This window comes from Pteropus vampyrus, unplaced genomic scaffold (genome assembly GCF_000151845.1).
Source record: "Pteropus vampyrus isolate Shadow unplaced genomic scaffold, Pvam_2.0 Scaffold61, whole genome shotgun sequence".
Lineage (NCBI taxonomy): Eukaryota > Metazoa > Chordata > Mammalia > Chiroptera > Pteropodidae > Pteropus > Pteropus vampyrus.
In genome coordinates, this window is record NW_011888842.1 from 6661160 (window position 1) to 6676465 (window position 15306).

A 15306-nucleotide genomic window follows, 5' to 3' on the forward strand; every position below is an offset into this window, starting at 1 on the left:
TCTAGTTTTCTGCTAGTTGAAGCTTTGATTTCAAGATCTGGTGAAGGTTTTGGTCTATCAGTTGTGTATCCTAAAGTGGGGTGCTTTTTGACGTCACTAGTGCAGACGTCACTAGTGCAGATATTGGGACATAAAGAAAGAAGCCTTTGGACCCTTTCTCTCCCCAAGGAAAGGGTTTTGTTAACAATGTTGCAGTTGGACGTAAAAGGTGTCCTAGAGCATCTCAAACTTACCCTGCACACAGATCCCCTGGGGATTTTGTTAAAATGCAGGTTGCAGTTCAGTAGGTCTGGGATGGGGCCTGAGACTCTGCATTTCTAATGACATCCCTGGTCATTTAGATGTTCTAAATCCCCTGGTCAGGACCCAGACAAGAGCTCAGATCTCATAATGTCTTATCTTTGAGGTTCTTTCTACCCATCATATTTGCCTCCTTCTTTTCCCAACACTGAATTGAATGATTTGTTCCACAGCCATGAGTTTCTAGAATCTGAACAGCCCTTGAAAGATTTTGCTACCTAATTGCGGAGCAAGGCAGGGCCCTTTCTTAGGAGACAGTGACTCAATAGGAAGCCATCCAAAGGGGGAGAAATACGTCTGAAGGACCTCACATTTGGCTGAAACGTTTCCACCCAAAGTTCTTATCCTTAAGATTCTAAACATTATTCTCTAACTACTGGCTGCAAACTACAGCCCTGGGGAAGCCACTCTGAGCTAAGAATGGTTTTACATTTTTAAAAGGTTATTTAAAAAAAAACCCAAAACCCAAAACCAAACAAAGAAGAGTATGCAAAAGAGAGGGCATGTGGCCTGCAAAGCCTAAAATATTTCCTGCCTGGCCCTTTACAGTAAAAGCTTGCTTATCCCTAATCTAGAGCAACCCAAGCTTTATGTTTTCCTCTAGGGCAAGAAGCCTAGCCTTATAGCTTGAAATTTATTGAGATCAAGATATAGGGGAGGCAGCCTGACTGGGTGGAAATTGCCCAGACAGATTGACTGTGTGACCTTGAGCACATGACTTCACCTCTCTGAGCTTGTGTCCTTCCTTCACAAAATGGGGACAATAGATGCTTGGCAGAGTTATTGGCGAGGGTGAGAGATGATATATGTAAAGCGTTTTAATACTTGGTAGGTGCTCAGAAAATAACTTATCTTTGGAGTGGCTGTTTGAACCCTTCTGGCATTAGTGGACAGATACCATGTTTCTCTCACCAAATCTGCAGGTCCTCCCAGTGAGCTGGGTGCAGTCTTTTGGGAGGAAAACACCTCTGCTCTAGCCGCTCCCACCCCACCCCCAGGGCAGAAAGCCTTCAGCCACCTAGACTAGACAGATGGGGTTCCTGGTGGCTTGCACAATTTCACTAACGGCAAGCTCTACCCGAAGGCTAGCCTTTCCGCTGACGGTCAGCTCTGACTATTAGAAAGTGCCTCCTCCTCCTGCTGTAATTCCGCAGACAGGCACTCAGCGAGCCTGGGCTGGGATCTGAGTGCTGGAAGGAACCGCCCCTCTTTATGGCTCCATCTGGGGCGTGTGGGCGATGGACTAGAGTCCGTGGTTTGTGAACCTTGTTTTCAAGCCGCTGCAGCTTTAAGGTCCAAAATGGAAAACAGACCAATCTGGAGTTAGCTGGGGCTGATTCTAAACCCAGCCCAGTTTGAAACTGGGGCTTCCAGTGTCCAAATCCTGGGAAAGAGTGTAATGCTCTTTTGTCCCCCATAGATGGCGGCACCTGTAGTCTCGGTCACCTCTGTGTGACCGTGTTATAAGAGCATGAGTGTGTGCACGTGTGTGATTCACTGATTTCTTTTGTGACTCTTGAGCCGTGGTGGCCCCAGCCCTAGGCGAGGCATTGGGATACACGAGAGAGTTAAATTAAGGGTCTAGGGGGGAAGCTGACCTGGAAGCAGACCATAATATGGTGTAACAGGGAAAATGAGAGGTCTGTGGGAGCTCAGAGGAGCTCAGCCTCAAAGGGGAAGGGGAGGCTAGAGAAGATTTCCTGGAGGAAAGCAGAGCTAGATTGTGAGTGGAAGGAGAAAAGAAAAACAAGGATGAGAGAGTTCCAGAACAGAGGAAGCAGGATATGCAAGGATCACACGAGGACTTAAGGGACAGGGTGCAGCTGTGTCTGGCTGGGGCGTGGAGGGGCGTGGGTGGAAGGCAGGAACTGGTGAGAGTCCAGGCTCAGGGGGCCGATGGGGGCAGATCATAAAAGACGTTGAGAAGTTCATTAAGGATCTTGGCCTTTATCTGGGGGCCAAAGGGAATCATCCATGGTAGAGTCTGAGCAGAGAAGTACTGTGGTCTGGGCTTGCTCAGAGGAGACTGCACGGCAGGGGGTGGTGTAGAGAGGAAGCGAGAGGACCATTTAGGAAGCACTGCACTCACCCAGGCGAGAGGTGCCGCTGCCTGAGCCGAGGTGTCGGCAGTGCCAGTGCGGGTGGGGAGAGGAGGGTGCATTTGGGTAGAACCAGCAGGACACGGTGGTGTCGAAGGCCCGAGTGACAGAGCAGGGGAGGTTGAGAAGGGTGATGCCCAGGCATCCGGCCTGGCCCAGTCTGTGGATGAGGATGGTGGTGCTGTTGCCGAGATGGGGAGCACTGGGAGAGAGGAGCAGGATACACTTGGAAACAAATGCAGCACTGCCGGTGAGGAGATAGGTATGATTTGGAGGGGGCTAGACTTGAAAAGCTCATCCTCTCACAGAGTTAACAGAAAGCGAGAGATAATTAGACATTGGCAGGAACTCTGCTTTGATCTGTCCCGTGGAACCAGGAAGTTTTGGTGGAACTCGGAGGAAGGCCCACAGAGGTGGCATTTAGCACCAGGTCCTACGGCCTGGATAAGTGCCCAACTTCTTTTAAGATCCCTTGCCGTGCACCCGTGCCGCTCACAATGCCAAAATCCACCAGGAATGCCTGGGTCATTTATTGTCAGCTGAGAACAGGGCTCGTTTGTGTCTGAACCCCAGGAGCCTGCAGGGCCCCATTGCATTTGGGAACGTGGACTCTCTCTTTAGCTTAGGAGAAGCTAGTTTGGGCAGAGAAATTCTCTAGCGTAGGCAGGAGCCAGCTTACACAGCTGTCTTGGGATGTAGATGACTACATAATCCTAGGGCCGAGGTAGGCTGGCCATTTACTTGGTCATCTTGCGTATACCCACTGGTCATGTGCCAGGGCTGAAGCTTCTCAGGCAAAGCAGTCTGGTGGCACTTACAGTTTGATGGGGGAGAAGGACTTGTCGTCAGATAATGATAATAAAGTCTTGCAAAAATAGAGCAATGTATAGAGGTGAGATTATGGCATGTAAATAGCTTAGGTTCCCAAATTGCACAAGTACAGGATGAGAAAGATAATTTCTAGAAAAAGACTTAGGGACTTAATTAATAATCAGAGTAAATATATGCACTGTTCAAAGCCCTTGATATATTTGATCTCATTTAATCCTCATAATGACTCTATAGGTGGGTTCTAACATAATCTCTCTTTTACGGAGAAGGAAACAGACTCAGAGAGGTGCATTGGCTTGGTCAACGTACATAGTTAACTGAAGGACCATTTTGTCTAACTCCAGGATCCTGAACCACAGCTTTGAAGTTGATTGTAAGCTGAATTCAGTCATGCAATAGGGTTACCTTAAATGCTAATTTGACTTTAGGCTGGATTAATAGAGGCATGATAGAGCTTCGGATAGAGTTTGTCTGAATGTCTAATTCTGGATCTTATGCTGTCAGAAGGAGTAGGGTTCATTTGGAGTAGATCAGAGAAGGGGTGAGGGAGCTGGACGCCTTGGTCTCAGGAAGAGCTGGAGGAAAGGGGGGGGAACCCTAAAAAAAAACTGAAGGGCCCCAAAACAACGGTTTCAAAGCCCCAAAGAACCAATGGGAAAAAAGGGGAAAAAACAGGCCCGGGGAAACAAAAAAGCAAAACCAAGAAAAAGAAAAGAAAAAGCAAAAAAGAAAAAAATTTAACAAAACCCAAAGAACAATTTTTTTTAACCAGCCGAACTCTCCAACAGAAGGTCTTGAAACCTTGGCAGAAAGCGAATGTCCCTTTGTTGTAGACATGCAAGTAGGGGACAATGTGATGCTAGTAGTGGGGGCTGGGAAGGAGTGAAAGCTTTTGATTTGACCAGATGACCCTGAGCCCTTGACACTGAGAGTCTTGGCTCTTTATTTACAGGTGGTGCTGATAGCCAGCCTTCTGTCTTCTGCCTTGGTCCCAGCACCTCCCCCTGGAACAGCCCTCTTCAGCTTCGCAGACCTGCAAGGTAGGTAGAACAGTGCAAACACCCTTCGCGTCCCCCTAAACCCTCTCTGGCTGCCCAGGGGAGTCTGGAAAGGACAATGGAAGCAGTTGCTGGTCGCCACAGTGGATTCGAAGGTAGTTTCTGCAGTTTTCCTAGTAAAGCTCAGAGTACGTTTCTGCCTGTTACCTCATTTGTTTCTCACCCTCCCTTGAGAGGGCGGCTAGGCATTGGGGATCCTGTGGGGAAGAGGCCAGGACTGGGCTGGGTGCCAGGGTGCCTGGGTCCCCACCTAGCCGGGCTGCTTGCTGGCTGTGTGACTGTAGGTCAGTTGCTTTTCCTGTCAAGGCCTCTGTTAGTTCTTCTGTAAGGGAGCGGAGTCCCGGTGAGGAGGAGGTGGAGGAATTCTCCCTGTGGGCTTTGGAAAGGTGAGGAAAGCTGGGGTGTGGCTGCCAAGTCTGGCCTGTTGACTGTAGGAGGAGTACCTGAGAAGTGTGAGTCATGGGGCAGGTGGATGAGTCATACCCACCTGAAGACGACCGGCAGAGTGGGGCCCACCTGACTATCAAATTCACAGGTGACCTGGATTCACAGGTGACCGAGATGCAGGGGGTGAGGTGCAGAGTCCTGGGCTACAAGCAGGAGACTTTGGTTATGGCCCATCTTGGGCCTTGGTTTCTCTGCCTATAAAATGGGTGTATCGGTCTCCCCAACACCCACCTAACAAGTTGCTGTGAGGACTGCACAAGCTCGTAGGTGCCAAAGGACTTTGCGAGCTGTGAAGCAGGAAGGATCACTGCTAGGGGACCCTTCCACCGTCAGCACAGAAACGACTTTCTAATAGAACTGTGCAGAGAGCCTGGAAGACACCCCTCCAGCTCATGACATCACTTTGGTTGCCAAAAAGAGAAGGGGCAGAATGCCTTCGGGGCTTACTCATCCACAGTGCCCGGCTGGTTTCCAGGGGTGACACGATCAGTCGGAGCTGTTCCTCTTTTCCAAAGCTTAGCTGAAAGGGCCTTCCGATGGTCTCCAGAATGCTTTGTCCTCAAAGCCAGAATTCCTAGAAGGCCCCTTGGACCTACAGAGGGGACTTGTCCCACTTCAGCCGCAGCCCATGCGTTCTGCTGCCGAAGGGGCAGCCCTCATGCCGCCCAGGCGGGAGCGATGGGGGCCGGTCTTCGTTCTTAAGCCCCAGCTTTTGGAATCGAGCCCTGACCACTCCAGCTCCCAAGGCCGAATCTCCTCGAAGTGACCCGTCACCCAAAAGAGTGTCAGGCTCTGTCGATGCTTCTGGTAACAATGACCCAGGGACCTGTCTTCCGCCCTCCTCATTTGTGCAGACCCTGCAGGGCCAGGCTGATTCAGGCCCAGCCGAGTGCCTGTTAAGTAAGCTTGGCTTGCCCCCCACTGCACTGTGCCCACCTCACGCCCACCTCCACCGAACTCGGGCGAAACCAAGGAGGCCCCAGTGAGCTCCTGCTTGTCAAACTCCAGGGGCGTTGCCTCAGAGCTCCATGCGCCACCTCTCAGGGGCAGCAGATACCTTCTTCTAGAAGCTCTCTCCTCCTTGCTTCTGGGAGGCTGCACCGTCCAGTTGATCTCCGACTTCCCTGATCTTCTTCGGGCCTTGTTTTTCTGCTTCTCACGTTCGCCAGGATTCTGACTCCCTTCTTAAGTCTTGAGTTAAATCTGTAGGCTCCCTTGCTCATTGACTCATTCATTCATTTATTCATGGGTGCGTTTGCTTGACAGACATTTAGGCCCGGAACTGGGTGTCGTAGAACAAGTTTTCCCATCCCTCAACGGTCTTACAGTCCTGGGCCTTGCAGTAACTTATTACCCACTTAACAGATTCATTCTTTTTTCAGCTGTGAAGGAAACCACCAGAGTTATGAGAGCATCTGGGATCGGGTGGGTGTGATGGGGGTTCTGTCAGGGCAGATGAGGGAGGCCTCCCGGGAAAAAACGCCGAGATCTGAAGACGGGGACGGAAGGTGGCTGGGAGAGCAGGGAAGGGAGCCCCCAGGCAGAGGGAATGGCGTGTGTGAGGCTCTGAGGCGGGACGCCGCATGCGGACTTGCTGAGGGACTGAAAGGAGGGAGAAGGGCTCAGAGACCGGACGGCACCTCGGTCATGGACGGCACCTCGGTCATGGACAGCACCTCGGTCATGCGAGCCCGTGCTCAGAGTTTGGGTTTTATCCTAGGCCACTGGGGAGCTACTGGAAGTTTTAAAGCAAGGGAGAGATTTGCCCAGACTGGTCAACCCCAAGGGTGTAATGTCTGCTTCTTCCACACCGTGGCGTCCTGACGCTGTGCCTCAGCGCAAGGCTTGGTCTTGGGCAGTCCTCAGAATGCTTCCCTTCTGTTGCTGAACATGGAGAGGGGAGGAGAGTCAGACCCACCCCGCCCTCGGAGATCCAGAATTTATGGTGGCTGAGCCTGGAGTGAATTGTGATAAGTGCCAGGGGCTCCAGGAGCCAAGGAAGCCTTTTCCTCCACTGAGTCAGGAGCTAGGCTGAGAGGGCACACGGGGCATTCCAGACAAGGGGGTCGAGCGTGCCAAGGCTTAACCACCTGGAGCTGCTGTGCTTGGGGCTAGTGAGCAGTGCGGCTGAAGCGGGGGTGTGGGGTCGAGGTGGGGAGTGGCAGGAGATGACAGGGAGAGCTGCGAGAGGCACTGACTGCCACTTCTTGATACTGTGAGTGCCAGGGAGCCACGGACAGCTCTTGAGCAGAGTAGCTTGATTCATAGGATTCGAGAGAGGAGGGTGGGTCAGAGGGGGCCGTGCTATAAGCTGGTTGGAGAGCATGAGTATAGCTGGGTAAAGCTTTGTCACTCCTACCTGCCTACGCACACACAGTAAACTACTCTGTACCCCTTTCTGTCCCCTGCCCTTGCTGGGTTATTCCCCCATTGATTGGCTCACGAGAGCCGCCCAGCACCATTTCACGGCGGCACTAAAGTCTGGTTATACCCTGGGCTCCAGAAGCAAACAGGGCTGCCTGCGCCTGAAGCATCACTCTGGCCCTGACTTGCTGTGTGGTCCTCGACACTTCTCGTAACCCTCGCAGCCTCAGTTTCCTCATCTGTGAAATGGGAGTGATCGTAGAGTTGTTGAGGATTACGTGATGAGGAAGCGAAGTCCTAAGCACACGCCTGGTGCGTTGGGATGGCCCAGGTGTCTTTATTTTCCTGTGAGTTGGTTACAGCCAGGCCATGTTGTAATCCACCCCGTGGGGAGTCCTTCTCTCTGCAGCCATAAATCTGTTATTTGAACTGAAAACAAGATGTTCCGGGCAGCCCCAAAGGAGGCCTCTAGTGGGACTCTGAGGGGTTTGGCAATGCCCACGGGGGTCTGCCACAGGGCTGGGCGAGATCTCATTTGTCTCTTTAGCTCCAGTGCTTAGCACAAGGCTGGCCTATCACGCTTCTCATCAATACTAAACAAAACAGTTTCAAATAAAAAAAAGAAGTCATAGACCTTGAGCATCATCTCATCAGCACCTTCCTCTGATGGCTGAAGAATCTGGGGCCCAAGGAGGGACAGTGACCCACCCAAGGTCACCCAGCCCTTAAGTGGCAAGGCTTGGACCTGCCCATTTCTCCCTGGCTCGAACATTTATTGCAATTCCAATTTTTAAAAAATGCCAATAATTAAAATTTCGAGTTAACCGAGAACGAGATAACGACGGAATGGGTATTTTGGGTATGGGAGCTCCCAGACAATTCCAGAGAGCATCCTGGCTACAAACGCCCTAAGTCAGGGGTCCCCAACCCCTGGGACACGGACTGGTACTGGTCCATGGCCTATTAGGAACTCGGCAGGAGGTGAGCGGTGGGCAAAGCTTCACCTGTATCTGCAGCCACTCCCCAGCACCAGCATCACCACCTCAGCTCCACCTCAGATCATCAGGCCTTAGATTCTCATGGGAGCACTGATCTCTGGTGCCAAAAAGGTTGGGGACCGCTGCTCTAAGGGTATCATCCGGCCTCTATAGTTTTCATTTGGGGAAACTGAGACCCACAGAGAGGTAGTAGCTCACTCAGGGTCCCCAGAGAGTGGGAAGCGGAGAAGGACAAGGCCCACTTTCAGTAATAAGCACTAGGTGGGTGGCTCTTCCCCCAGCCCACTGCCCCATGTTTAAAGAAAGTGAATTAGAGTGTGAACAATAGTTTCCTGAGGAAGTTTTGGTTTTTAATTGTGTCAAGGAGAAGGACCATTTCCGGAACTGTGCGTACCCATGTGACGTCTGTGGAGTTGGGCCTGGCACAGCTATTTCAGACTCAGCCACAGGGCCCTATTTATAGGCCAATGTGATTAAGTTGATGTGGTCAGGAGAGGCCTGCCTACCCTCTGCTCAGCCCAGCTATGGCCGAGGAAGAGGCCCTCGGGGGCGATTCCGACCCATGGGTGAGTAGCAAGGGATCTGGGGTTGTCCCTGAAGCCTGCTCGTAGGAGAGGCTCCAGGGAGGCCTTCAGGGAAGACCCCGTCCCAGTCCAGCCGCCAGCCAGAAATGAAACCAGTCCCCATCCTACTCTTTCCCTGCTTCAAAATCCTCTGCTGCCTCTAATCAGTCCAGGACTCCCAGCATAGGCTCCTCCCCCAGCCTCGTGTGTGCGGTCTGCTCTGCGGGCACACCTCCCCGGTATCTGCACTTCCCTGTTCGGGCCACACCTCTGAGCCTTCGCTTTTGCCGTTCCTTCCACCTGACTCGCCTGTTCCTAGTTCACCAAAAACAAACCTCCATTCATCCTCTAAGGCTCTGCTCACATGCTCCTCCTTGGTGGCTTGTCGTGTCCTGGGCGCTCTCTGCTTTGGGCGCCCTCTGCCCAGAGCCTCTAGAGCAATCCCTCGAGTTCATGTGTGCTGCCCACTCGGCCTGACATTGAGGGAGAAAAGGAGAGGCATTTGCGGTGGAGCACCTACTGTGGCCATGTACTTTCCGTGTGTGGTAAGACACGATCTGCATGCCACTCCACATCATAGGTGTGTTTCAAGGTGCATAGGAGTGAGAGTAAGTCTTGGAATTCAGATAGCCCTGGAGTCACACTCTGCCCTGCACTTCCTAACAGTGCAACCTTGGGCTGAACCTCTCTGATCCTCAGTTTCCCTGTCTGTAAAATGGGACTGATGCTACCTATGGGTTTTGAGGAAGCCTTATCAACAGGAGAGCTTATAAGTATTTATGTTGCCTGGTCCATAGGAGCTTTTATGTGCAATGGTAGGTGTTATTTACAGGTGAGGGAAACTGAGGTTCAGTACAGGGCAGCACCTTCTCTAGGGCCCCACACGAGAGAGCTGTCTAGAGGAGAGAGCAGGTCTTGGTCCTGGCCTCCAACTCCACCCCGTGTTCTCTTCCCATCCCCTCTCCTAGCCCCCTGGGCCTGTTCTGTTCCCCAGATCTGGAGAAGCTTTGTTTGGAGATTGTTTTTCCTAAGAAGTTTCTCCTGTGATGCCACGGGATGACTCAGAGCCCTGAGTCACCAGGAGGCTGAGGGCCAGGGAGGAACAGGGACGGAGGAGGGAGGGAAAGGAGGGAAGGAACAAGAAAGGGGATCCCAGTTCCAGCCCTGGCTCTCACGCTGCTTGATCAGCTAGGTCTGGCAAGTCCCCTGTCCTGCCTAGCCTCGGTTTCCCCAAGCGCAAAGAGATGATGGGCTTTGATAAGTTGTTTCTAGTCCAGGCTGAGCCTCAAAATCCCCGGTTGCCGGCGCCACCCTGACCTGCAGACTCAGAGGCTGCTTGTGGAGCCTGGGACTCCGTGTTTTCTGGAGCTCCCCAGGTGGTTCTCTTTTACACCTGGTCTGCAGAGGTGTTTGGGGAACAGAGCCGCTCAGGGCTACTCCCTGCTGGGCCTCAGAGCTGTTGCTTAGCCGCTGCTCCACCATCTCCATCCACTATCTCGCAGAAAGTCGCTTCTCTTGCTGAATGCTTTGGCGGGGCCGTGCACTGGAAATGCATGGGCTTTTTCCCCTCTCTTTTAAACAGCTTTATTGTAGTACAATTTGCATATATTGCAGAAGTAAATTTATATGTAACTTACATACCTATAATTCACCTGGTTTAAGTAATTCAGTGATTTTAACAAACTTATAGTTATGCCTCCTTTACCACAATCCGGTTTGAGAACATTTTCATCACCCCTAAAAGATGCCTGTGCCTGCTTGCTGGCCATCTCCACACTCACCCCGTAGCCCGCCACTAATCTTCTCTCTGTCTTTCTGAATGCCCAGACCTGTGGGCACCTTCCAGCTTCACTCTTTCTGGCTGTGTGACCTCATGCAGGTTATTGCCCCTCTCTGAGCCTTGGATTTCTCCCCTGTAGGGGAGGGGACAATCATATCCTCCTATAGCTGATTGTTGGAATCTCACCAATGTGATATTGTCTGATGCATATTAGAAACTGGGATGTGGGAGCCTGGCCTGTGGTACAGGAGGCATAGTCCAGATACTCGGGCACAGTGGTTACGATACGAGCAAACATTTTACAGATACTCTGTGCCAGGCACTGGGCTGAGCACCTGAAATGCATTATCTCTTTTAATCCCCACAACAACTCCTATTATATGGGTGTTAATATCATTTCTATTTTATAGTTAGAGAAACCGAGGCATTGGGAAGGGAGGTCACTTTTCCCAGGTTGCATAGGTAACGGTAGGTAGAGTTTAGAAACTGTCCCAGAGTCTGCTTAGCCACCGTGCTGCTACAGATGAGAATCATGGCTTGAGTGACACCATTTATGGATCCAGGACAAGGTCTATGGCACACACTTTCAAGGGGCAGGACCTGATAACGGTGGACATGGGATTCCAAGGATCGTATGTAGTACAGAGTGCAGCATGCAACAGATGTGACATAGTGCATGGAGCATGATCCAAGGTGTAAGTGACCTGGGACGTAGTACATGGAACATACATCGGGGTACACATGCAGGACAAGGTGTGAGGAACACAGGGCTTGGTGTGGAGCACAGAGAGAATGGCATATGTGACGCTGGGCATGGTACAAACAAAGTATATGATGCAAGGACAGTACCCAGGATATAGAGCTTGAGATTCAGCGAGGGGCACCGGGGGACCCTTTTCATGTCAGTGCCTGGGGCCCCAGCATGCAGCAGCAGGAACCAATTTTCTCCTTTCACAAAGGCCTCTCTCTGTTTTGCTTCCTCCTCCCTGTCTCTTCGGATGCCAGAGAGTAGGCGTGTCCCAGAGGAGAGGGGCCCAGAGTACCCCACAAGACCCCACCAGCTCAGACAAGGGTCAAAGCTTGGGGCCAAGTTCATGGCTCAGGAAGAGCCTGCCGGGCCCCCAGATCCCGTCTCAGAGGCGGCTGTGAGCACCAGTGTTGGCTGAGCTGACGCCGGGGTAATTTTCCTATAAGCCGTCCTCCCTCCCTCCCTCTGCTGGCTGTGAGCGGCTGCATTCCAGTGGTTAGGGGAGAGTCAGCACTGCGGCTGGGGTGGGAGTGGGGAGGGTGGGTGGAGGTGAATATAGGAGGCAGAAATTAGCAGGCTGGCGGTTCAGTTCGTCAGCCCTCCTGGCACTTGTCACTTACTCCCTTATCTTGTCTCATCTGCACAAGAGCCCCCAGTGGCCTAATGAGACTGAGGCTCAGAGAGGCTAAGAGCTTGTCCACGATCACATGGAGTCAGAGGCAAAGCTGAGGCTAGACCCCAGCTCTCTTGGAGGCAGGAAATTGAAGACGTATAGAAGCAGGGTTAGATGGTGCAGAAGATGTTGTTGCAGGGGTCAGCAAGTGATGAGGCCACAAGAGCATGGGGCACCAGATCGTGGGGGGCCTTAAGCGCCAAGCGGCTTTTGGTCTGCACAGGGGACCATGGAAGGGTCTTAAGTAGGGAATGATGCAATCTCTGTGGGTAATGGGAGCACCGAAGGTAGTGAGGAAGCTGGTACAGTGATTCCAGAGGAAAAATGGGGACCCTGAACCAGGACAGCGGCTGGATTGTGAGGGTGGGGAATGGGTATTTTATAGGGGACAAGTGGGGTCGAGCACCCCAGCTCTGGCCTCAGCCCTTACGTCCTATCCTGGTAGGAGGGCTGTGGGTAGGCCCTGCCTCTAAGAGTGTCCCAGAGGGTTCCTGAAGCCCCCAGAGGGATAGGTACTGGAGGAGGATGCTGATGACTGGTGTCTGGACAAGGGGAGGCCGGGAGCACACCTGGGGAGAGAACACAGCACTGTTCTGGTTCCCTCTTGCATGCCAGGCGCTGGGTTTTCTGTGCTGGATCCTGTTTAATTCTTCCAGCTGGTTACAATTTTCCTCTGTGCTGGGAAAGGAACAAAAGCTTTCCAGTCCCAGACTTCTGTTTATGTTTAAGAGGGGAAAGTCTTTTATTAAAATGAAAAGGATTAGTAACAATGAACATACCTTTGAATCTCTGGAAGTTCTATTGTATTTAAGAGCTCGAGGTAGATTTCAAAGAATCTCTAATCATGAGGTAGTATTTGGAGTTTTTCCATAACATATTTTTACTAGTATCGAGTTCTGGCAGGCCTATGACACAGTCTGGCTTAGAGACATTGTCACTTTCCCAGAGTTACCCAGGTGGTAGGTGGTATGGTTGGGATCGAATGGTGACTCGAGCCTTTGTTCTTTTGGGTGCAGGCAGACCAGAGGAGAGGGGAAGGCGTCATCAGGAGAGACTTCATGGCAGGGGTGGGAGGCAAGGCGGCCTCCTTAGGTGCTGGCTCGAGGCCCTCTCCTGAGATGCTTCCTCATCCCTGGCATCAGCCACCACCCTGAGTCTGGCTGGGACCCCCAGCCTTCCCCTGCTTTGGATGCAGAGAAACAGAGGTAGAGGTCAAGGGTAGGTATGGGGGCCAGTGAGCTTTATGTGTGCAAGGCCTGGACACATTCTGGGGGCTCATCTTTGGATATTATGATTATTGAGCACCTGCTGTTTGCCAAGCACAGTGCCCAGAGCTCTTTCAATCCTCCCAGACCCACTATGGGGTGGGAATCATCACCCCATTTTACAGAGGAGGAAAGTGAAGTGCCACAGGAGGGCCCCTTGCCCAGTTCCGCCACCCCACCATGGTAGGGATTTGCGCTCTGTCCAGACTCACCCCAGACATTCCTTGTACTCTCTTGGCCAGAAGGTCATGTACCCCTCACCCCACTGGTTATTTTTGGCATCCTGAGTTCATGGAGCCTTGGGCCCTGCTCCTGGGGGAAGGAAACTGGAAGTTTAAAACATTTATTGTATGCCAGGCATGATCCTAGGATCTTCCACATTTATAGTCTCATTCAATCCTTTCTGTTCTCCTTTGAGAAAGGCATTTTTACCCCAAGTTCACACATAAGCAACTTGAGTCTCAGAGAGAGAGAGAGAGAGAGAGAGAGAGAGAGAGAAAATTACCCAAGCCCCCAGCTAACAATAATCCTAGCTTCCTTTCTAGGTACATACTCTGTGCCCAACACTGTGCAAAGCCCCAAATACATTTTAAATTCCCACAATAACCCTAGGGAGAGGTATAATCCTTGTGTTACAGATGAAGAAATGGAGGCTCAGAGAGCAGAAGCAGCTCGCTCAAACCACACAGTTCGGAACTGGTAGGTCAGGGATTTAAACCCAGATTTTCCTGGCAGGGCCTCTTTCCACAGTCATGTACATTGTTTTTCTCCCTCTTGGAAAGCCATGCGCTCTATGGAGCAGGGAGCTGCCTCCTGTGGCTCCTGCTCATAGCGGCTCTGGCTGGGGCATCCAAGGCCCGGCCTTCACGGGAGGTTTGCAACTGGAGACCTGTCTTTCTGCTGATCCTGCGGCCACAGCACTTATAGTTAGGCCTCTCCGTCTTGCTGCTGATTTGTTTATGCCTAGGCTTCTGTATCGGTGGGCTGCGGGGTGCCAAGGGGGGCTAGGGTACTGTTGTTTGCAGCTATTTGCAGCCCAGATGCTGGCCCACCAAGCTTCCCAGGACCAGCTCCTTCCCCAGGGAAGGGGAGACAGGCTGTGAAGTAGGCCCTGGCAGGCAGGGCGCTGGGCTTGCAACCGTGGCCAAATCTGGCTGCTTCCAGGGCACGGGGTCAGGAAGTGGCAGGGCTTGGCCCCCTCTGAATGTCCTGTCCTGGCTCTCAGCACTAGGTGGGGTTGCCTCCAAAAGCTGGGAAAGGGCCAGTGGCTTCGGTCCCTGGGATAGTTGGCCTCCTGAAGGTGGTTTCAGCCACGCCCCACTGGCTGTCTCCCCAGCAGCTGTCCACACCCAGGATTGACTAGGCCAATGCAGAGATCCAGCTGGCCCTTACAGGGGAGCCCTGTCATGTCATGGAGACAGGCCTCAGCTCTGGCCTGGCCACCAAGAAACCTGGGTTCTAGGTCTGCTCTGCCAAAGACCTGCTATGTGACTCTGGGAAGTCATACTCCTGTTCTTGTTGTCACCATCTATAAAGAGAGGATGGACGAAAGAACATCGCTGTAAACGAGTTCTCCTCCGCAGTGCATTCCAACGGTCTCACCCCAGGGCTCCCAGTTGCTCTGCAACTGGGCACCACTATCCCTCTTTACAAATGAACGACCCAAGTCCCTGAGAGGGAAAGTAACTTGATCCAGGTGACACAGCCCAGACCCGAACTCAGGAATCTCCCTGTGCAGTCTGTGACCTTTCTCCTGCCCCATTACTGCTGAACGAGGGCCGCTGCAAAAAAAAAAAAAAAAAAAAAAGACAATTCATGAAGAAGGGTGCTAACTTTTGAGGAGCTCCTACTGTGTGTCAGGCCTTGGGCCTCCTCGCTGCTAGGCATCATTCTCCCCAATTTATAGATAAGGAAACCGAGGCTCTGCTCAAGAAACAGAGCCACCCAAATTCTAAAATATGTGTTCTTTCAAGTCCACAGGGCTCTCCAGACCTTCCTGCAGGCCTTTCCAGCTTCACTGCGTTTTGTAACTTGCTTCTCTGTTTACTGACCATTGTCCCAGTTAGCAAAATCCTGGGCCAGAGGGGAGGGTGTTCCCAGGAGGACCCAGAGAACAGCAGTGAGCCAGAAAGCAAACTAGCTCCGGAGAGGGCTTCCCAGGAGTGGCCGGCTGCTGGGAA

The 15306-nt window shown here is 52.1% G+C and overlaps 1 protein-coding gene across 1 annotated transcript in view; it reads left to right on the top strand.

Moving 5' to 3' along the window:
• The window catches only part of GSN (gelsolin), a 48505-nt gene that overhangs the window by 3297 nt on the left and 29902 nt on the right, over positions 1 to 15306 (top strand). Inside the window, exon 2 of the mRNA XM_023531047.1 lies at positions 4183 to 4270. Coding sequence (XP_023386815.1) covers positions 4183 to 4270 — 88 coding nt within the window. The remainder of the gene's footprint in view (positions 1 to 4182; positions 4271 to 15306) is intronic.